This window comes from Portunus trituberculatus, chromosome 43, assembly GCF_017591435.1.
Source record: "Portunus trituberculatus isolate SZX2019 chromosome 43, ASM1759143v1, whole genome shotgun sequence".
Taxonomy (NCBI): Eukaryota; Metazoa; Arthropoda; class Malacostraca; order Decapoda; family Portunidae; genus Portunus; species Portunus trituberculatus.
Window position 1 is genome coordinate 3,465,218 of NC_059297.1, and position 24,391 is coordinate 3,489,608.

General features: G+C 39.8%; 2 protein-coding genes across 6 annotated transcripts; both read left to right on the forward strand.

The window, feature by feature from the left end:
* The first annotated feature begins 560 nt into the window (after positions 1-560).
* On the forward strand, positions 561-6,411 carry LOC123517939 (brain protein I3-like). Of its 4 annotated transcripts, none has more exons than XM_045278407.1 (4): positions 561-594; positions 1,817-1,922; positions 2,564-2,742; positions 3,564-6,411. In XM_045278407.1, exons 2-4 carry the CDS (start codon positions 1,850-1,852, stop codon positions 3,693-3,695), a joined length of 384 nt encoding a protein of 127 aa, XP_045134342.1. In that variant the 5' UTR covers positions 561-594; positions 1,817-1,849; the 3' UTR covers positions 3,696-6,411. The 4 variants fall into 4 exon arrangements, with proteins under 4 accessions (XP_045134342.1, XP_045134343.1, XP_045134345.1 ...); XM_045278408.1 differs by having other exon boundaries at positions 574-940; XM_045278410.1 differs by lacking the exon at positions 561-594 and adding an exon at positions 688-940 and having other exon boundaries at positions 1,820-1,922.
* Positions 6,412-7,675: 1,264 nt separating this feature from the next.
* Positions 7,676-24,277, forward strand: LOC123517938 (zinc finger protein 16-like). Of its 2 annotated transcripts, none has more exons than XM_045278404.1 (2): positions 7,676-7,830; positions 17,020-24,277. In XM_045278404.1, exon 2 carries the CDS (start codon positions 17,582-17,584, stop codon positions 20,873-20,875), a length of 3,294 nt encoding a protein of 1,097 aa, XP_045134339.1. In that variant the 5' UTR covers positions 7,676-7,830; positions 17,020-17,581; the 3' UTR covers positions 20,876-24,277. The 2 variants fall into 2 exon arrangements, with proteins under 2 accessions (XP_045134339.1, XP_045134340.1); XM_045278405.1 differs by lacking the exon at positions 7,676-7,830 and adding an exon at positions 7,905-8,418.
* The last annotated feature ends 114 nt before the right edge of the window (positions 24,278-24,391 follow it).

Genomic DNA, 24,391 nt, shown 5'->3' on the forward strand with positions numbered 1-24,391 from the left:
GAAAAAGAATTAGATGAAAAGCTTCAGGGCAAATAGCTACATGGAATAGGTGCAGTAAGAGAAAATATATGCAAGTGAGAAAAGCAAAGTAGTAGTAGGAGGAAGTAGACAACTGCCGAAAACGATAATTTATTCCCAGCGAGATCTAATAGCTGAGCTTGCTAACTGCATGCCTCCACTCCACTTGCAGCCTTCTTATACACGAGATTTTCTTCTTCCTCTCACCTCCCAAATTCTGTCCATCTTCTTAGTGCAAGAGTTAACCAGTACTCTCAATCATTCATACCTTCCTGTGGTAAGCTGTGGAACTCCCTACCTGCTTCTGTATTTCCATCTTCCTATGAATTCATTTACGAGGGAGGTTTTTTTTTTTTTTTTTTCAAGGCATTTATCCCGGCCGTTCTTTTGGCTAATTATCTCGAACCTGCACGGGAACTGGCAACTAAGTGGATACTTCTAATCTTTTCATAGCTATTACTTTTGCCCTTGACCAGTTTTCCTCTCTTACATGAAAAAAAAAGAGACGCCTTTGAATCCAAGTAATCTTTTGAGATTTGAGATCAAGACTATTGGCTGGGAGGGAAGGCGCAAGGGGTAGGTAGAATTGGTATTTTCGTCTGACACAGTAATGCAACAACAACAAAAAAAAGTCGATGAAAATAAAATTCTGAACAATCAGTATTAATATGAAGACGTAAAGCAGTGGGTTCATGTAGTCTGGATGTGCGATAACGTCACTGTGTTGTGACGCATCCCAGCCTGAGCCAGCTGTGGGGAGTGGGGAGTTACCGTCAGTCACATGACGGGTAGTGTTTCATTTGTTCTTGGTTCATTCGGACTTCCTGCCTGAGTGTCATTTCTCCAGTGATCGTCGTTGAGCTGTTTATTATTTGCTGAAATCCACATCTTTGTGCGGCATAGAGCCAAGCGTGAGACACAGGTAAACTTGCTATACCTGTTGACCTCTTTAAAATCTCACAGTACCTTACCTACTTCGCAATCACACAACCTATCCTTACGTTACGTTATCCTTTTCCAATCTTAACTTCCCACACCATACCAAGTCCTTACCTGTCTTGCACACGAGATGTCATAGATTTAAGGTGGCCATGCCTCATAGCAGCTAAATGTTGACGCAAGTCCCTTATCATTAAGATACATAGAATTCCTCATCTGATGAAGCTGTTACTTCTAACTCGCTGGTGTCTTTTTACAAATCTTCTACATCTACTTAAGCCAACCTCTTTTTTAATATGTAGACTAGATTTTCTGTAACAGTGTAGCCAAACAGTTAAGCAAACCTTATTTCGATTGGTCATTTGTTATTGGAATTGATAAGGATCCCAACCTTAATGGAGTGCACATTCAGTTTTATATTATATGCTGAGATTTATCTCGTTTTCCTATTCGAGTTCTTACATTGCAGATTGAGGTTTTTTTTTCTGGTTCTACAATAATTTGTACCATTTTGTTGAAACTATTGATTCTCTGTATTGTCAAACTCAGACAGTTTCTTATGTTGCCTCATTGTATATTAACAGGACGTTGAAGGGAACCAAATCCCACTAGGGTCTGATTAGTAAAGTGTTGGGCCTGTATTTCATTGAGTATTCTGATAAGAGTTTGACTCATGTCAGCTGATTTAATCCTGATTATCAGATAAATTCTTTAGTGTTTCTTTGATGCTCCAAGGCAAAACATCTTTCATGCAAGTAGGAAAATTAGTGAATTTGGAGAGATTAGGATTATCTCCCATTGTTTTGCATGACAAATTAATGTCACTTCTTCACTATTTGATAATAAAGGATTCCAACAGCAGGTTTATTGGTCAGAAAAAGTGTAGACCAAGATGACTTCCAAGCCACCACCATACACACAGATGCCCCAGCCGCCTCCTCAGCCACCGTTGTCTCCACCCCCCAGTGAGTGTTTTGTGTATTATTTTGTTCCTATTTTTGGTCTATAGTGCCTATTAGCTATTCTATATTTTGAAGATTCGATTTGCTCATCTTCATGTATTTTAGAAGTAATACTTATATATATATATATATATATATATATATATATATATATATATATATATATATATATATATATATATATATATATATATATATATATATATATATTTTTTTTTTTTTTTTTTTTTTTTTGGCTACCTTTTATTATCATTCTAATTTTATTCATCATTCTTATTTACCTTTACAGAATCTGGCAGCTTATGTGTTCTTCCCATTTTCTTGTTATCACAGATCATCTCGTCCCTGATGTTCATCCATTCTATGTTTGCCATATATCATCTTGAAGTGTTCTTTAGTCTTCACTAGTTTCCTGTCACCTAACTTATACTCAGACTCTTTTCTGAATATAGTATGGTGATGTTTCCTCCTCAATCTATACCTCCTCAGCACATTTATCACTTTCTCCATTCCACACCTCATCACTCTTTCATTACACTCCTTGTCTTCCTACCTCAAATGTCTCTTATATCTCAATATCTTACTGTTGGTTGTGTAGTTTTCTATCAGTCTCTAATGAGACCTTTTCTCTCCTCTGACCCAAGTGGGTCCTCCTCCTCCATACCAACAGATGCCACCTACAGGATTTGTCACAGCCACAGCATATCCTGCCACGGGGAGCACCACCATCATTACCACACAGCAGCCCACCTATGGAACAGTGCCTGTTGTGGTGAACCGACCAGCTGATGTGATTGTGGTGGGCGGCTGCCCTGCCTGTAGGGTGAGTTTTCAAGCTGTGTATCTCCTTAAAAAAAGCTTTGCCTTTGTTTCATCTGATATTTGAACTTTTCTCATATCTTTGCTTGACAACACAATTTGCCCATTCTTGTTATTTCACTGATGCTGTAGATCTCAAGTTTGTTGCTGAATCCCACACATTAACTCATTACCATTTGATCACTTTAATTGTATTTGGATATCATTTATAGTTATGGATGTGTTCTGTAATAAAGGACTTAAAATTATCCATAACTATTCTTTACAACTATAACTTTATTTACTATAAATCTTCGGTAAATTGAACCTCATTCTACTAAATTTTGGGCAAACCTACTCATTTGTTATGACCAATTTTCCCCAAGTAAACCAGCCACATGTTCAGTTTATCCAACAAGTTTGAGAACTGACTGAAGATGCTGATGGCACTGCATATATCCCTTTGGGTAACTCAGTCACTGGTTTGAGCCCAGTCTGGGCCAACCGAACACTGCTCATTGTGTGGCTGGTTAGTTGGTATAGTGTGGTGGTATGTACATCACTTGGCTTCCTCTCTCTTCATCTCCAAAACATAACTTCCCAACATGGCAACATATCATCACTTTCTTGTATTTTGATCTACATTGTTCATTCTCATTTTCATAATCTTATGTGCACTTTTTTAATTTCACCTCATTCTCATACTGTATATGTGATGCCTCACCCAGATACCCTCATGCTTGTTATTGTTATTACACTCATAAATTCTCATGAACTTGATATTTTGTCCTCACTTGGATTTAGTGATTATTCCTTTATTTGTCTCACCTGCCTTTCTTTCCCCAGGTTGGTGTGCTCAATGAGGAGTTTACTCTGGCAGGTTATTGCTGTGCCTTCTGGTTCTTCCCACTTGGCATCCTGTGCTGCCTGGCCATGCGGGAGCGACGCTGCAGCAACTGTGGCGCCTGCTTTACCTAGATTCACACACACACACACACACACACACACACACACACACACACACACACACACACACACACACACACACACACACACACACACACAATATAGGTATGAAAATAAGACCACAATGCAGTTTAAGTCCTGTATACTGCTACCAAGTAATTGCACACATATATATAAACACACAGGGAGTTTATGCACTTGTTTTGCACAATATCAACGACTAAAATTATGTTAACATTTTTTTGGTATTTTTTTCTCTTTGCTCCTGTTGTTGTGGGCAGACTGGTGCTCCCCTTTCAGTAGCACACATGGACCTTCTTTGTTGAAGACTTTGTGTTTTATGCTACATAACACAGAGTGAAAGGGATCAAACAGTGTTACACACGCATTGTGCCTCTCCAAACATTAGCTACTACATACATATCCAATTCATATCAAAATGATGTAGGGGATTATGAAGTTTTATACATTATTATCATTATTCAGGTAGTATATGGTGACACAGGGATATAATGAGGTTCTGTGATGTTTCAAGATTACCATATATATATATATATATATATATATATATATATGAATATATGGAGTAGAGAAAAGATTATATACATGATGTGTATGAGGGTTAGAGTTACAGGGCATGTTACATTGTAAGCTTTTATTTCAATTTGTTTTCAGTGCATTATGGCAGAATGTAGAGTGACTAGACATGCTTTGACCTTGTCCATATATTATGCATGAACAAGTGTGTCGCAGTAATCTTTTTTACATGTGTATACACAAACACAGTAACACCGCCATTGTTTGTTACCCACATTGGCTCATTAATCTAAAGATTCCTGTTTTGAAGTTTGCAACAAATTAATGTATTTTTCCAAATTCTAGGATATCGTGCTTTATTCAGATATATACGCAGAGTAACTGGTAATCTACAATTAGATAGTAATTTTGGAAGGAATAGGATAAGTTTGCTGTACATTTGAAAACAATATAGGAATACGAAAACAAATCAGGAGGTGAGGATTTGTCATTTGGCAATGTAACCATAACCATGTGTCATCAGGTGATAAATTGTCTGTGACAGAGTTGATGAAACAAATTATCTAGATAATCGGTTTTCATCTCTCTTGTCCACAGTTGTGAGAGAAAATCAGGGTTGTACTAGATGGCTTATCTTTTTTTTTTTTTTTTAAGGATTCCAGTGAGCATCATTTAATGAATGAAAGGAAAGATCATCAGCCCTTTCTAGGGAAGAAACTCAGTATAGTCTGTAGAATAATAGAAATATGTTATGGTTTCCAGTTAGTTGTGTTATAGTAAGCCTCTGGTGCATATACCCCTACATAATTAATTTCTACACAATGATTTTCACATGCAAGTATTGTAGGGACATTGAATGTGTTAAGAGTATTTTAAAGAAGTAGCTAGAGTGAAGGCAGTGGAAAAATTTTAAAAGACCAGATGGTATATGGAGGAAAGCATAAGGAGAATGAACATCAGGGAAGAAATAGTCTACAGCCTTAAAATCTGGAAAAAGACTTATGAACCATCCAACCATGTAAGGGAAAATATGAACATTAATTGATATAATGATCAAAGGAATTATGCCAATAATTATCATATATTTGTGCTTAAAAACTTGTGGGATTTAAGAAAACTGCAAAAAAATTAGGTTAGTTATTCCTTTCTCATGAGAACCAATTTTATCCATAATAGAAGAGAGGTGGAAGAGAGAGTTTTGGCTTTTATTTAATTGTTTTCCTTTCTGTTCTTTCTTGATTCATCTGCTGTATTTTGAGAAATTTCTATATATTGCATCTTTTTTCTTCATTATTTGAATATGCTGTCTTGTTCATTTTCTGTCTTAGAATTATAATTACAGGACATTAATTGATTCATTATTCTGATAGATTTATCAGTTGCTGGTTTTAACACATGACCTATTCTTTGGAGAGAACAGCAATTCCATAAGTGTTACTCTGAGGATAATTATAGTTTTAGGAAGATGTAACTATGATATATATATATATATATATATATATATATATATATATATATATATATATATATATATATATATATATATATATATTGCTAAAATATGCTACTGTTATGGTCAGAAGTTATGTACTATGCTCATTTCACCAAAGTTTTGTGTTTTTCCAATAATCTCAAGAGTCTGTGAGTTCAAAATCCCTAGAACCTATGAACTTTTTATTTCATTTTATTATTATTATTTATTTTTTTTTTTTACCATCAGCAAATCAGATTGAGGGAATGAGCAAAGCACAGTGGAAGTGAGTGCAGAGTGTTACTAGATTTCTGACTGTAGCTGTACCAGTGGGTTATATAAGTGTCTGTATAACAGTTGCCTTGAAGCAAGCAGTAGAGGCAATGTGTTGAATTGTAGTTTACATGATGGCAAAGGCAGGACTGCGGCTGGACTACAAAGGGCTTTCATCTTAGGTGATAAAAGTTTGCATGATGATTTAATACAAAGCCATCTGTTTAATTTTTATTTTCACATTACCAAATTTATAGTGTGCCACTTAGAGTTTCATTGTAAGGTTTGGGTCTGTGGCATTTTGGTGGGACTATGTACAAGGTATTGTGGATTGGTATGTTTCAGGGTTGTACGTAGTTATTGACTTCGTTTACAGATTAATAAACTTATCCATATTCTTGTACTTTCATGGCAGCTTGTATTGGAAATACAGTCCCCATATTTCTATATGTTTCTTTCTTTTCTTACCCATTTTCTTCTTTCACAGCAACTTTATGATGAAGTATATTGCTCATATTTTTATTAGCCTCTCCCCTTTCTTTTCATTGATATTGCAGTTTGAAATGCAGCATATATATATATATATATATATATATATATATATATATATATATATATATATATATATATATATATTTTTTTTTTCCCAAGATTTAGAGCTTAAAATAATGTCCTTCATCATTACTTAGGAATAAGTAGAACAGAAGAGTTGTAGTCAACATAGTTTTTCTTTCTTTTATCCGTATTGATAATTTTGGTATAGTTTGTCTGTTTGTGACATACACAGTATATGATATATGATCGGTGCCCTAGGAGTGCGATTTTCATATTTGCAGTTTTCTATCAGACTTATTGACTAAAGAGACAGAAATCAAGTTTTGCAACTTTTTTTTTAATAGCAGGTAGACAAGAAAATCTCAAAGGGCACACCGAAAAGGAGTAGATTAGGAACAATAGTGATAAACATTTTTTTTTCTATAATGAGGTATATTAATAATTGCTGTTTTGCGGTAGTCTCTATAGAGCTACCTATCTATTTTGACCTATTAGTCCTCTTTATCCTCTTTTATCACCATTTTCCCCGCCTTAATGATGGTGTTTAGGCCTGCTCTAATTGTTACATGGTCTTTGCTCCAAACCTATAGCTTGGCTTATCATATCTATGCATAATTTCTTTGATGGAGCATTGATGAGATTATTAATATCTGATCTTATGGAGGTTCTCTCTCTCTCTCTCTCTCTCTCTCTCTGATGTGATGGTTGTTCTCTGGTTATCTCAGCCAGTGATAACGTGAATAAAGACCTCTGGGCTATAAATAACTTATTATCTCTCTCTCTCTCTCTCTCTCTCTGCCGTATCTATAAGTTTGATTCTTTCTGAAGTTCAATTAAGTTGAATTGTGTGAGACAACATTCTTCTTTTCACTATTGTTAGCTCAATAGATTATGATCTCATCTACGTTTACAAGCCTCCTCTTTCATAGCATGTGTTGCATTATTAAAGCAAGATAAGATTATTGGCTGGTAATTTTGCGAGGGCTTGATTTACATTAAATATGTCTACCATTTCTAGTGAAAGAAAACCTGAGTGGCTAAGGGTGTGATAGAGAACGTGTGAGCAGGGAGGGAAGGGAAGTGTGGTGTCAGTGGGCTGGAGGGGAAGGAAGGAGGGAAGGATAGGGAGGGTGAGGGTGGCGGGCAGGCGCAGAGTAGACGACGCTATTTCTGTTCCCGGCCGAGCCACTGAACGCATCCAACTCTCGCCCTTAAGAACGCCTTGCCTAGAATTGTGTTTGCCGCGTCATTTTCGACCTTGGTGGAGTCGGACAAGGGGGGATCACCAGAGCTGGGAAGCTCCAAGTCGAGGTAAGCTGTGCCTTGTTCTCTGGTTGCTATATTGAGGAAGTGCACCGAAAAGATACAGGTGATGAAAACGCTGCTGTGGATTTAGTGTGTTGGATTAAATTGAGAAAAAGGTTCCAGTATCTCCAGCAAAACTGAATTTGGAGCTACCACTCAGTACCGAAAATATGAGGCTAGTCATGGCATACTGCTGGTGCCGGTGTAACCCTCAATGAATTATGCTCGGTTGTATATTTGTGCGTCAAATTAACTATTAGCAATGTGCGGTTTTGATTCCACCGAGTGATGACAACATTGGTCAAAACAACAGTATCATGTATTTGTGCAGATGACGACTGGATCTATTTATGTGCTTTGTACGATGTTAATTCACTACCGGATGGTGCTTTGAACACACATACGTTTTTTGGAATGAATTTAAAGGGACAACAATAACAAGGCATTCAGCAAGTTGGTTCGTGGAGGAAGGTCGTGTATTGATTTTGAGTGAGTGCGTGGCGTCGGGCGGGGCGAAGACCTGCTGCTGCCGCCAGCCGCCAGCCACACAGCTGATCACTGCTGTGGGAGAGACACTCGTAATGTGGCCACGGGGTAGGAATATTTTTTTTTGTCTTGTTGGTATTACACACACACACACACACACACACACACACACACACACACACACACACACACTTTACTTGTAAGTTGGATAACAGCTAAACTGATTGTTTTTGGTAGCACTTTGGCTGCTGTGCTTGCTCGCTTTGCTCGTAAGTTGGAAATGTTACATATTGATGAACGAGATTACTGATAGGGCCAATCTTCCTTTTTTTTTTTGATGCGATAAGATTTAACCTCTCTCTCTCTCTCTCTCTCTCTCTCTCTCTCTCTCTCTCTCTCGTATATTGTAGAATAGTAGTAGTAGTAGTAGTAGTAGTAGTACACAGTATAGGCTTGCGTGTAACACGGTGTTCGTGCCAGCAGCGGCAGGATATAATTATTGATACATTAATCGGGGGCGAGCATGTAGCCTGTGCACACTGCACACTACGGTAGTCGTAAACATACATGCTTACCATTATCATATGCTCGTACGTATACATAGCTCATGTAAACGTATTGACTAGCTAAGTCTTTGTAATTCTATGTAGACAGTTATATTTGTTAACTATCCATACAACTCACTGTGATAGTGGTGTATAGTTCAGTATGCTGTGTTTAATGTATTGTGCGTATATATATATATATATATATATATATATATATATATATATATATATATATATATATATATATATATATATATATATATATATATATAAAGTGGGAAATTGATTAGTTTACTTATTGTATGCATACGATATAGCTCGCCGTGTTCATGCATATTTTCCGTACATGCGCAAACGTGCATTTGTACAATGAAGCATTTCAGAAGTGTTGCAGCAAGCCTGCAGGGCCTGTGTGCTGTATGATGTGCGATCGATGGTAATAGTAGGAGCAGCAGGAGAGCCGCTCCGCCGCTGTCACCACCACCATCACAACCCCCACTGTAACCATTACTATCTTTATCACCACCACCACCACTTCCTTCTCTTCCTCCTCCTCCTCCTCCTCCTGCTGTTGCTGCTGCTACTGCTGCCGCCGCCGCCGCCGCTGCCTCCACCATAGTTACTACTACTACTACTACTACTACTACTACTACTACTACTACTACTACTACTACTAGTTGTTGACGGTGGTGGTGGTGGCAGTGCTGTTGGTATTTTTCTGCTTTTGAGTAGTAGTAGTAGTAGTAAAAGTAGTAGTATTGGTGGTGGTGGTAGTAGTAGTAGTAGTAGTAGTACTAGTAATAGTAGTAGTAAAAGTGGTAGTAGTAGTAGTAGTATAGTGCTGTTTAATAGGAGCTGTGATTATTATCGTTTTTTTTTTTTCTCTCTCTCTCTTTTGTGTGTTTTGTGTTTTGTGTGTGACCACGGTTGTCTGCAGGTCACCCAGCCAGCCTTCCCCATTACGGAGCGAGCTCAGAGCTCATACATAGACCGATCTTCGGGCAGGACTGAGACCACAGCACACTCCACACACCGGGAAAGCGAGGCCACAACCCCTCGAGTTACATCCCCTACCTATTTACTGCTAGGTGAACAGGGGCCACACATTAAGAGGCTTGCCCATTTGCCTCGCCGCTTCCCGGCACTCCAACCCGGGCCCTCTCGGTTGTGAGCCGAGCGTGCTAACCACTATACTATGCGATGTTTCACTGTTTGATCTACTGCAGTCTCTGACGAGACAGCGAGACGTTACCCTACGGAACGAGCTCAGAGCTCATTATTTCCGATCTTCGGATAGGCCTGAGACCAGGCACACACCACACACCAGGACAACAAGGTCACAACTTCTCGATTTACATCCCGTACCTACTCACTGCTAGGTGAACAGGGGCTACACGTGAAAGGAGACCTCCCAAATATCTCCACCCGGCCAGGTAATCGAACCCCGGTCCTCTGGCTTGTGAAGCCAGCGCTCTAACCACTGAGCTACCGTGTGTGTGTGTGTGTGTGTGTGTGTATGTTCGCTTGATCTGCTGCAGTCTCTGACGAGACAGCCAGACGTTACCCTATGGAACGAGCTCAGAGCTCATTATTTCCGATCTTCGGATAGGCCTGAGACCAGGCACACACCACACACAGGGACAACAAGGTCACAACTCCTCGATTTACATCCCGCACCTACTCACTGCTAGGTGAACAGGGGCTACACGTGTAGTGAAAGGAGACACCCAAATATCTCCACCCGGCCGGGGAATCGAACCCCGGTCCTCTGGCTTGTGAAGCCAGCCCTCTAACCACTGAGGTACCGGGTGTGTGTGTGTGTGTGTATTTACCTAGTTGTATGTTACAGGGTTCGAGCGGGGCTCATAGTGACCTGTCTCCATATCTACATTTATCTAAGTTCTTAAATTTGCGCGCACTTTCTGCTGTTACAATCTCTTCACTTAATCCATTCCAGATGTCTACTGTCCTATGTGGAAAACTGAACTTCTTGATATTCCTATGACACTAACTTTTCATGATTTTCTTGGAATGTCCTCTTGTTTGTCTGTCTCCCTGCTCCATCAGTGTTACCAGGTCTTGTCTATCTATCTTCTCCATACGGTTTACTAACTTATACATCGTTATTAGGTCTCCTCTTTCCCGTCTATCCTTCAGTCTTTCTTCATAGGGAAGATCTTTTATTTCAGGGACCATCTTTGTAGCAGCCCTTTGTATCCTTTCTAGTTTCTTGATATCTTTCTGCCTATATGGCGACCATACCACTGCTGCATATTCTAATCTAGGTCTTATCATAGTGGTTAATATCTTTTTCATCATGCTCTTATCCATGTAATTGAATGCTACCTTGATGTTCGTTAGTGTCTTGTACGTTGAAGCAAATAATTCATTTATATGTACGTATTTCTGGAGTCAGGGTGTCTTGTACAATTATTCCCAGGTCTTTCTCTTCTCTTCTTTTCATTATAATCTCTTCTCCCATTTTATATTCCCATGTAGGTCTTCTATTACTTTTACCCATTTCCATTACATGGCATTTCTTAGTATTAAATTCTAATTTTCACTTCTGGCTCCATCTCCAGATCTTATCAATATCTTTCTGTAATTCCATACTATCATTTTGTTTTGTTTTTATAACTTTCAAAAGCTTGGCATCATCTGCAAACAAATTTATGTAGCTACCCAAACCCTCTTGTATATCGCTGACATATATTTGGAACATTATTGGTGCCAACACCAAACCCTGTGGTACGCCACTGGTTATAGTGCTCCAACTTGATGGTGTATCTCTTATCACTGTCCTCATTTCCCTATCTGTTAAGTAATCTGTCATCCAATTTAAGATGTGTGTGTGTGTGTGTGTGTGTGTGTGTGTGTGTGTGTGTGTGTGTGTGTGTGTGTGTGTGTGTGTGTGTGTGTGTGTGTGTGTGTGTGTGTGTGTGTGTGTGTATTACACGCACCCATAAAACGGAAGGAAAGAAGGCACAGGTGGTTGGGGAGACTGGTGGATGATAGTGTAAGTTATCCACAAATAGGTAACTCTTCCTTCCTCTAGATACAGTAAATTGGAGTAATCATTAACTTGAGCATTGGCTACAGCGAATCTTTCCCAAAGGAAATGAGACATCCTACGTTTAGTGGAAATATGTTTAATGATTGATTAATTATTAGTCTCTCTCTCTCTCTCTCTGTCGTGTGTGTAATTCACTGTTTGATCTGCTGCAGTCTCTGACGAGACAGCCAGACGTTACCCTACGGAACGAGCTCAGAGCTCATTGATAGGCCTGAGACCAGGCACACACCACACACCGGGACAACAAGGTCACAACTCCTCGATTTACAACCCGTACCTACTCACTGCTAGGTGAACAGGGGCTACACGTGAAAGGAGACACACCCAAATATCTCCACCCGGCCGGGGAATCGAACCCTGGTCATCTGGCTTATGAAGCCAGCGCTCTAACCACTGAGCTACCGGGCTGTGTGTGTGTGTGTGTGTGTGTGTGTGTGCTTGCATAATTTCAGTTGTTTCTGTATATATTATAATAAGAAATGTATGTATGTATGTATGTATGAATGTCTCTATGTATGTATAACGTATGTATTAAGTAGCCTTCCAATCTTTATTTTTAGCTGGTTGCGTGTCAACTCTGGGATTTTATTAGGTAAATACATTGACTACTCTATGTATCAATAATAATCTATGGTAAATATCATAGGCTCGAAGTCGTGACATGTGGCCGTCTCCTCATCCCCTCTCCTTCCTTGTTTATATCCCCTTGTTTCATACCCCCTTTCCTATCACCTCCATCTAAGTTTGTGCATTACAATTTATATTTGTGTGGAGAAATCCAACGAGGAGTTTTTTTCTTCTTAATGCTTCAGACTTCACAAAACACTGAAAGTTCGCTCATCTATACAGCTTGTTACCGGAATATTATCAACATAAACTAGTAAATATTTATAATAACAGAAAGAAATACAATAAATAAACTGTAGTGGACCCCAAGGACATCTTTCAATGAAGTAATCCATTCACTCTCCCACATTTTGACGTAAAGACTCCTTGACGGAGTCTGTGGCAAGTAATGAGTGTTGTGGTAAGTTATCGGTTGCTGTCACTTTAGCGTTACTAGAGGTACCATGTGGATTTCCTGAGCAGCTTAATGCTGTCCTGAAGTAAATATCTCTCTCATGATCAAGTAGCTGGGTGACATTCTGCTTTATAATATAGTGACCAGTAACATAATATACTTAAGCGGGAACTGCGTCTCCTGAGTGCTTTGATGTCAGTGTCAAGTGAGTGGACGACTTCTGCAGGTTTCTTGCAGCTGTCATCTTGAGAAGTGTTGGCATTGTGCCTCGTCATGTCAAAAATATCTTAATATTTGTTACATGTTCCTAAGTACCTATAATGTCTTTTGACGTGGTTTGTAGTATTTTACATAGAAATAGTGGGGTGGAGGTATGGTGTTTTAGGTCACGACGGATAGGCTATACTCCCAACTGGTGAGATTCCGTGAGGTTGTGGCCGTGACTTCAGGTTGGAACTTGTACAGCACCTTTTTCATCACTGCCAAGATTATTCATTACCTGGGGTGCTATCTCTTCCCTGCATGGCGTCTTTGTTTGTACGAGCAGCAATCTCTCTCTCTCTCTCTCTCTCTCTCTCTCTCTCTCTCTCTCTCTCTCTCTCTCTCTCTCTCTCTCTCTCTCTCTCTCTCTCTCTCTCTCTCTATATATATATATATATATATATATATATATATATATATATATATATATATATATATATATATATATATATATATATATATATATATATATATATATATATATATATATATATATATATACAAATATACAGATAGACAGGTACGCACAGACCAACATATAGACAGACATACAGACAGACAGGTGTTCGGACGTAGACAGGCGGAGAGAGAGAGATAGAGAGAGAGAGAGAGAGAGAGAGAGAGAGAGAGAGAGAGAGAGAGAGAGAGAGAGAGAGAGAGAGAGAGAGATTGCTGCTTATACAAAGACGCCATATATATATATATATATATATATATATATATATATATATATATATATATATAGATAGATAGATAGATAGATAGATAGATAGATAGATAACCAGCGAAACATCGCAAGACTGCTAGAAAAACACAATACAAGTTAAACAACGCTGTCACTGCTGTAGACTTCAACAAAACACACACACACACACACACACACACACACACACACACACACACATATATATATATATATATATATATATATATATATATATATATATATATATATATATATATATATATATATATATATATATATATATATATATATATATATATATATATATATATATATATATATATATATATATATATATATATATATATATATATATATATATATATATATATATATATATATATATATATATATATATATATATATATATATATATATATATATATATATATATATATATATATATATATATATATATATATATATATATATATATATATATATATATATATATATATATATATATATATATATATATATATATATATATATATATATATATATATATATATATATATATATATATATATATATATATATATATATATATATATATATATATATATATATATATATATATATATATATATATATATATATATATATATATATATATATATATATATATATATATATATATATATATATATATATATATATATATATATATATATATATATATATATATATATATATATATATATATATATATATATATATATATATATATATATATATATATATATATATATATATATATATATATATATATATATATATATATATATATATATATATATATATATATATATATAATTTTTTTTTTTCCATGTATGCTGCTCTGTCTGTCATGCACCCTCCTGCCTGCCTGTCTGTTAGTCTGCCTGCCAGTTTGTTTGCCAGTCAATCTGCCTGCGTGTTTTTTCTGTCTCTGTATGTCAGTGTGCCTGTCTGTCCACCACCTACTCCTATAAAGTCAATTTACCGCGCGCAATACACCTCGTGAATGTTCGCGGGAGTGGTAGTTACAAGGATGTCCTGACACTTTCAAGCATATAGCTGGTCAAGTAGCTGGTCAAGGCAAGTGATCCTATCATATATTCATGGCCTCCAAAATCTATAAAAAGTCTGCGCGCACGCGCACACACACACACACACACACACACACACACACACACACACACACACACACACACACACACACACACACACACACACATCACCTGAAGGGACTCGTAATTATCTGAAGTGTGAATTGTCGTCAGGGCATGGTACTTCAGGGTTCTTCAAACTTATTTCATCTCGACCCAGTTTGACTTTGCAAAATACCTTCACGACCCAGTATATCCAATCTGTATATAATATAGTTCGATGAATGTTCGTATGTACTATACTGTGCGTACTGTAGCCATATGACCCTGCACGGCTGTTGCAGCTGTCGTGCTTGCAAGTTGCACGATCTTGTTGCGTCCCTAAGCTTAAGACTGCTTTTGCGGGTTTAAGGGAAGGCATCTTTTTTTTTTTTACAAACTTTACTTGATTATATTATTTACAGACATTTTACACCTTATGACCCTCCGACAACAACGGAAAACCACGAAAATTTGTGTCAGTCGATTAACTGTTTCCCTCGTCCTCTCTCGCGCCACAAGCTATTTTCCGCAAAGTTTTATTCGTTATTGATTTTCATTATTGTGTCATTTTTGTAGATTTTGTAGGTTTTCTAGATTTTTTTTTTTTTTACTCTGATATTGATGACAGTTGGACGTCCCGTAGCACAACTTGACGGTGTGTGTGTGTGTGTGTGTGTGTGTGTGTGTGTGTGTGTGTGTGTGTGTGTGTGTGTGTGTTTATCTATTTGTATTTTACTAGTTGCACATTACAGGGTTCGTGTGTGTGTGTGTGTGTGTGTGTGTGTGTGTGTGTGTGTGTGTGTGTGTGTGTGTGTGTGTTACCTATTTGTATTTTACTAGTTGCACATTACAGGGTTCGAGTGGGGCTCATAGTGACTTGTCTCCATTTCTACTTTTATCCAGCTTTTCCTTAAATTTGTGCACACTTTCTGCTGCTACAATCTCTTCACTCAAGCCAATCTAGATGTCCACCGTCCTGTGTGGAAAACTAAGCTTTTTAATGTTCCTCGAACACTGACTTTTTCTGATCTTTTTGGCGTGTCCTCTTGTTCGTCCATCTCCATTCTCTGTTAGTAATACTGGGTCATGTCTTTCTATTTTTCCATACGGTTTACTAATTTATGCACCGTTATTAGGTTTCCTGTTTCCCGTCTGTCCTTCAAAGTTGGTAGTTTCATTTCCTTCAATCTTTCTTCATCGGGAAGATACTTTATTTTTGGCACCATTTTTGTAGCGGTCCTTTGGATTTTTTCTAGTTACTTGATGTTGACCACACCACTGCTACATATTCTAATGTAGGTCTTATCATATTAAATTCTAGTTTCCACTTTTGGCTCTATTCCCAGATTTTTTCAATACCTTTTTGCAATTCCATTCCTTATAACTTTCAAAAGTTTCGCATCGTCTCCAAACAAGTTTATGTAACTACTCAAACCCTCTTGTATTTCGGTAATATATACTTGAAACATAATTGGTGCCAACACTGAACCCTGTAGTACACCACTAGTAACTGTGCTCTAATTTGATGGGGTGTCTCTTATCATTGTCTTCATTTCCCAATCAGTTAAGTAGTCCGTCATCCAGTTTAGATATTTCGCTGTATTCCTCCAATGTATGTGTGGGTGCATGGGTGGGTGTAAGTATGCTGTATACTGTTTATATAAGCATAGTTATTTTGTACCATAGAGAGTCGACTCGGCAGACTATGCTAATGTTGATTTTCTTTTTTTCCCAGCATTAAATGAATGAATTTGAATTTTAACACACACACACACACACACACACACACACACACACACACACACACACACACACACACACACACACACACACACACACACACACACACACACACACAGAGTCCATCACCACCACCACCACCATCACTTTAGGCTTAGACTGACTCCATTATTCCTTTATGTGTCCAGGTGATGCGTCCTCTGCTGGCTGAGGAGACTAGTTCAGCAGGCACTACGGTACCAGCAGGCGTACGATACTGTCAACAGCAGCATCCTGAGGTGGGGCAGCACGCACCACCACGTTCTTGCCAGCAGTGAGTGTAGTGTGATCCTACGCTGCCTCTTCACCAATACAGATTCGGTCATCTAGCATATAAGAAATTAGTGACTGGCCGCAACGGAGTAACAATCGCCGGTGATCGTAAGCTACAAATATGTGATCGATGCGTTAGTGAGCTCTAATACGAGCATGAAAGAGAACAGTGCTGAAAACAAAAGACGGTTAAACATGTGATCAATAAGTTGACAAACGACGGTGGGTGGAAGAAAACTACATAGTGTTTGCTATAGTAGATAGAACCTGACAGTAAGTACCGTGATCCAGAAATGTGACCAGTGAGTGAGTGGGTGATCCTAAATGTATGACTGAAAAGACGGTGTTTATTGTCAGAGGAGAAAGAAAACGAAGTTGGTGTGAGTGAATGAGGTGGTTCCAATATGTGATCAGTGAAATGAGTGGCGTGTGCTCAGTATGCCCAGTGACTTTTCCCGCTGTGTGTCGCAAGAATCAGGGGTATTAGTCCAGCAGCAGCAGCAGCAGCAGAAGGCTTACAGTAACACCTCCACCACCATCTCCTTAGAGTGTGACGTCAAGGCTTTCTGCTCTACTCCACCTGCGACATCACCAGAAAAGAAAACCTGTGTCACTGAGCTTCCTTCCTCACCCGGTCATGCGTCACCAGCAGCCTCAGACGATCTAAATGCTCACCAAGAACCTGAGTGTTGCCGGTCTGACTCAGTGCTTGGTCATTCTCAGGAACTGACTGCAGAGAAAGGCAGTGGACTAGACTCTGCACGCGCAGCGACACCCTTCGTGAACACTGTGCCACTCATTCCACACAGCAAAAGGGTACTGATTATCTCGGCCCCCGCCTCAAACACAGCGGGGAATGCTAACGGTGAGATTTTGTTGATTGGTCGTGATCTTGTAATATCAAAGAGCGGAGGCTCCCATGTAGTAAGTAAATATTCGGGCCAGAACACAGAAAATAATACATCTGCCCTCCCTTTCCTCTTCAGCAGTAACAGCCTAACCATACAGAAAATAGAATACAAGTGTAAAGTGTTGCAGGAACATTGTAAGGAGTGTGAGTGTGATACTCCCCGCCTGCACGTGTACCTCATCCGTGGCCACAAGTGCAGCGGGGCATGCAACCTCTCTGAACCCTTCCAGTGTAGCTTCTCCGAACACCTCCGTCCATCCACCAAATCCTCTGATCTGTCTCTTCTCACGCCCAAGGTTACAGAGATGACAGGGAAAATGAAAGCAAAGTGTCGGACGAAGAAAACTAATTCTTTCAAGTTTTCCAACAACATGATAAAAGTTGAGCCGTCAAGTGATGACGCACTTATGTCGGACAGTCTACCGCAGGCCAAGAAGAAACTATCTATGGCGGACAGAGAGAAGCAGGAGCCAGAATCAGAGCTGCTCGGGGAGGCAGAGTGTGTGTGGCTGCCCACCATCATGAGCACGCTGTCAGGAGACGTGGAGTATGTGGTGTTGGATGACGATGCGCTCAACCTGGGAACAGCAGAAAGGCCAGCATCTCCTCAGTCCCTCAAATCTAAGATCAATAATATTTTTGAGGATATTGACGAGAAACCTGTCATTCAGAATATCAATGTCACTCCACCTACCACCAAACCGACCAGAACTAGACTCCCTTTACTTCGAAGACTGTCCGAAATAAACCTTAAAGCTGCCTCCACACATGCGGCTACCCGGGACACTGTGCCCCCAACAGGGGAAGCAACGCCCACTCAAAAAGCATCTGAGGAAAGCAGTGTAGATGATCCCGCCTCGTCAAGCTTGGCTGAAGTGTGCACCAACCATTGCCCATCCATCAAAGACATATTTGGCGACATTAGTGTAAAGGAGGAACCTTTGGACGATGTAAAACAGGATATGTCTGTCGATGATTTTAGTAAAGAGATTATGAAAGGCTCAAGTAAAGAGTCCAACGTGGCAACAGTTAACTTTGTGCAGAAGAAAGAGGCGGGTGACGACGAGGCAGCAGAAGAAGAAAAGGGCTCTGGGAAAGGTCTGTTTGCCAAACTAATCAAGGAGGAAAGTAATACCAACGGGGAAGAAGGGAATACTGACGGCCACAACTCGGATGACTCACTTGGCCCACTCCAGATAGACGAGAAGTACTCGCCCTCCTCAGAGGACGCAGGCCTGGCCTTGGCCAAGGAGGTAGTGGAGCTCAACATGCCGAGCGTCAACATCATCAGTCCATTCAAGATCAAGATCCTGCTGGGAAGCCCAAACCGGGAGACACAGCAGGTGCAGGTGGACCCAACGCCCCAGGCCGGCACTGCCCTCGTCGGGAAGGTGGTTGAGGTGAACAATGTGATGCTCACGCCCAAGAACCTCCAGCCGAGTTCAGACCACACTGCAGGAGGAGATGAAGCAGAATCAACTGGCAAAACACTAGATGGCATAAAGAGCCTGACCTGTATTTACTGTCATACCAGTTGCCCCAATGCCCAAGCCCTGGCGCGACATTTTGAAAACCACCAGAAAGATGGTCTGATTATTTGTTACTTCTGCCAGAAGAGTTTTGGCGATAAGACAGGCATGAAGAGACACATGCGAACTCACACTGGTGAGAAGCCTTACCAGTGTAAGATCTGTGGCAAGCGGTTCAGTCTGCCAGGTAACTTTAAGAAGCACCGAGACATTCACGAGGACAAGCGCACAGAGCCTTGTGGTGTGTGCGGCAAAACGTTCAGGCGGAAAGAACATCTCAAGTATCACATGCGGACCCACACAGGTGAGAAGCCTTTCAGCTGCAGCGAGTGCGGCACTTGCTTCACGGCCAGGTATTCCCTCCAGATACACATGAATATACACCTGGGCAAGAAACCGTACAAGTGCACATACTGCAACAAGGCATTCTCGGATAAGTCTACCATGAGGAAACACGTGCGCGTTCACACGGGCGAGCGGCCCTTCCGGTGCCAGGAGTGCTGGCGCTGCTTCGGGGAGTCTGGCACCCTGGCAGCACACATGGCCACACATCGCAATGAGCGACCCTATGCCTGTGACAAGTGTGACCTGCGATTCAAGACCACTGGTGGCCTGAGACAGCATGAGAAGGTTCACACTGGGGAGAAACAATACGCGTGCAAGTTTTGTGGCATGAAGTTCTTGCAGAAGTACAACATGGCCATGCACGAAAGGATACACACGGGGGAGAAGCCGTACACATGCTCCCATTGCCAGCGTAGTTTCCGTAGCCGCTCGTGCCTGTCCAAACACGTGGTGCTGCACGGTGGCGAGGACGAGCGGCGCTTTGGCTGCGATCACTGCAATAGCAGATTTTACCGCAAAGCTCACCTCAGACGGCACATTGATATGCACCTAGGAATAAAGAACTACGAGTGTGAACACTGTAAAAAGAAATTTTGTACAAGAGGAACACTAAGAAGTCACTGCAAGACCTTCCACTCTAACGGAGCAAGACGCTTCCCGTGCAGCAATTGTGGCAGAGTGTTCAAGAGGAAGGTGTACGTCAACACCCACCTGTGTGCCAACACTGCCTACAAGGCCGTCAACAGGGACGGAGAGAAGATATCGGAGACATCCTCACAAGGCATGTTTCATGAGTCCACTGATTCAGAAGACCTTGCGTTTGAGGTAAAGAGTGAACCAGAGGATGACGGAGGAAATGAGGAAGTGGAAAGCAGCGAAGTGATAGACATTGCTGCTGCCCTGAGTCAAGACGTGAAGATGGAGTGGGATACTGAAGTTAACATATGAAAGAGTAACAGTGTCTGGTGTTAAGTTTGCCTGCTGCTGCTGCTGCTGCTGCTACTGTCGGTCAGCCTCCTATCTGCTGAGGTCAGGCTAGGTTAATAGTACGTGTGGTGGTCATATTATTAGCTTGTCTGTAGAATATAGAAGAAAGCAAGGTTAATCATAATCAGTACAGGCCGGGAGCAAGTCACCACCATGATTTGTGACTATTTTTGAAACACACACACACACACACACACACACACACACACACACACACACACACACACACACACACACACACACACACACACACACCATAAAACTCTCTCTCTCTCTCTCTCTCTCTCTCTCTCTCTCTCTCTCTCTCTCTCTCTCTCTCTCTCTCTCTCTCTCTCTTGACCGATCCAGGTAGAGGACCACGCATACAATTAATATTTTCACGCTCACCGACGCTTGATTAAGTTTCGCCACCTTTGACAAGAGTCGCAGGAGTGTAGAGTGGTGGCGGCAGAGGGACAGAGTGACAAACAAGTGAGTAGAGAGTGAACGGATACATTGATGTTAAAAGTGTCAATACTAAGTGAACGTGTTCGTGTGTGTGGTATATTGCGTACCGTTGTGTAGCTAATCTCTTTGTTTCCCGTATTGTATCCTCGACGTGGCCGCTGGAGAGAGAGAGAGAGAGAGAGAGAGAGAGAGAGAGAGAGAGAGAGTGATAAGTATTATTACTAGTCAGACAACTTTAGTGTCCTAACGTGTGTGTGTGTGTGTGTGTGTGTGTGTGTGTGTGTGTGTGTGTGTGTGCATGGTGTGTTCATGTGTTGATATTGACATATTCATTGCGGACAGTATTTGAATCTAGTCAGGTGTGTGAGGTGAGGTGCGCCTCGTCCCGCCTTGTGTGCCATCATGTGCAGTATCATTTGTGTCTCCCTCTGTGTGGTGTTGAGCCCCGAAGTCTCCTTGTGTTGCTTCTCCTGTATTGTTTCTCAAGCGTCACGGGTTGGCGCCATGCATGAGTCCTCACCTTCAGATATTCCTGCCCTGTTTTCTTGTCGTTTTCCTATTCTTGGCACCCTAAAGTACTTAATTACGATAGTCATACGTATATGTAAGTGTTTATTTATTCACTTATTTATCTACATATTATTATTATTATTATTATTATTATTATCATTATTATTATTATTATTATTATTGTTATTATTGTTATTATTACTGCCATTGTTCTTGTTATTACAGTAGAGTTACGTTACCAAGTTTATTTCCTTCAACCAAGCATCACTTGGTTCCTAGTCACTCGGCGTCCGTCGCTGCCACAACATGCACTGAAATAATTTCAAGGTCTCCAAAACTTGCCTTGACTTGTCTGAGTAGTCTTAATACATCGATATCTGAAGCAAGTAGTGACACCTTCACCAAGAAAGTCCACAGCATCAATTGTAAGTTATTATCACCATCTTTCACCACACAAGCATACATATCTCAGGAGTTTGTTAGAAAAGTAACGACGAGACACACTAATGCTCTCAAACGAAAAGGGGAAGGCACGTGTATATAACAGATCCCATAGTGCGGCTGGACTTAATATAGCTTTTTGTCCTTGTTTGGTAGAGACCCGTTCCGTGTGTGTGCGTGTGTGTGTTGGCGTGTGTGTTGACGTCAACTAAGAACCTCATTAAACCTCAAAATATTCGCTTTACACGCCTGTATTTGTGGGAATGTGGTCAATTTATGTGCAATATGTTTAGTTCCTCAGGTCTCAGTAATGACACCCATTCGTGTTTACATCGCAGGCTGTGTTACGTTGACTTATAGTCGTCACTTGCTTGTCTTTCTTCCTCTTCTTCCCAACATGGTTTGCCCGTTCACGGGAGCTCTCTAAGAATTTTTCAGTCACTTTAAGGATATTATCACCTTATAAGATTTGGCACAGAAAACGTCTACTTTTTCAAGGTCATACATATTTATGGTTACGACTAGGTGTGTGTTTGTCTATGTGTCCTTGCCTCAATGTTTTTTACCAAGTTGCATTTTAACAGCTCTTTCTGTCCTGTCTCTGGGAAAAATAAATAAGTGTTATAAAATCTTTTTTCACATGATTATGATTTTTTTTTTCAAACACACGCTACCTTCCTTCAGATAAAATATTCAGCTAATCCTGTTTCTTAAAGCGACGTTTTCTGATATCTACGTATCTGAGCACCATTGTACCATTCTTGTATACTTTACTCGTATTACTGTGTCTTAAAGGTGACTGTCTGGATATTATAATTATGCTTATCAGTGTGTGTGTGTGTGTGTGTGTGTGTGTGTGTGTGTGTGTGTGTGTGTGTGTGTGTGTGTGTGTCATTAGACGGCTGAGTGTTTGCCTTGTCTAGCATGTAAGTAATCTGGCACATTGTGTTGACATACAGTTGCTCGTCACAGTTCTAGTCACCTGCAGTGTACAGTCGTGGCCACAAGTCAGACAATCTCTTGGACTCACTTAAGTCCATTGTGTTTCCTGTTTTCCCTCAAGCTTAAGGGCTAACATTCAGATATATTTTTTATTTTCATACTGTTTCTAAAGGCCCTAGAGATGACCAGGCAGACTCATGTTTTTTTTCTTTATTTTCTTTAATGGTGTTTTCAGAATTCATGTTAAACAGTCATTAAAATAAAAGAAATCTTTGCAAACCACAGTAACTTCCGACACGGCCTGTAGAAGTGTTTGAAAATTTAGGCATACGCTGAGTCTGAGTCTGCTGATTCTCCTTGCAAAAGCGGAAATACTTATTACAGGAAGTGAGTGTAGCATGTTATTATGTCACTGGCCACTGTGACTTGTACCTAATCTGTCCTAACTAGTCACGATGACGAATATTAGGAAAAAATTAGGCGTTATGTTTATTTGATGAGAGGGGGCGAAAGGAAAGTTAAAAAAAAAAAAATCCATACAACTCAGGCCTTACATGTACTTTGAATGTTTTCTTTCTATGCAGGCTTACAACAATACTGTATTGATGTGGTTTTGTAAAAGGATGACGGACAATTTCTTTTTGTACCTTATCTTTGAGTGAGGACAGTTAGGTAATATTAGTGTAGCATGACTTGTTTAATGCCTTGTACTTACTGTGTTATGAAAACCAAAAAAGAAAGAAAGAAAAGAAAAAAAAGAGGACATAGATACTGTATTAACGTGTCTACACCTTTATAATACTCAATGACTGTGTTCAGGTGGATCAGATGACAAGATTTCAAGTGTAAGGCAGCGTTGCTTGCCTTGCCCTGCGCTACATAGGTTGTGTTGCTTTTAACAATCATTGTATATACCATCTAGGGTAATTTTTATATCAACTATGCAGCTCCATGACAAACAGCATTCACGTGCATTATGTTTGTGAAGTGAAACGTCAAACTGTCAATAAAGAAATGAAGTAGTGAGAAATTTTCTTGTAAACCACAATCCTTAATCTCTGTTGTGTTAATGTTACAAGTTTGTGTGTTATGTGAGTGAGAAATGTAACTTTGTGAGGTCCAGCTCCACTTTGCAAT

Excerpts from the sequence above, each read along its gene's own strand:
- LOC123517939 (XM_045278407.1), top strand. The coding sequence starts at position 1,850 with ATGACTTCCAAGCCACCACCATACACACAGATGCCCCAGCCGCCTCCT. Across the intron at positions 1,923-2,563 it reads ACCGTTGTCTCCACCCCCCA|TGGGTCCTCCTCCTCCATAC; the intron begins GTGAGTGTTTTG and ends CTCTGACCCAAG. Across the intron at positions 2,743-3,563 it reads GCGGCTGCCCTGCCTGTAGG|GTTGGTGTGCTCAATGAGGA; the intron begins GTGAGTTTTCAA and ends TTCTTTCCCCAG.
- LOC123517938 (XM_045278404.1), top strand. The coding sequence starts at position 17,582 with ATGCCCAGTGACTTTTCCCGCTGTGTGTCGCAAGAATCAGGGGTATTA.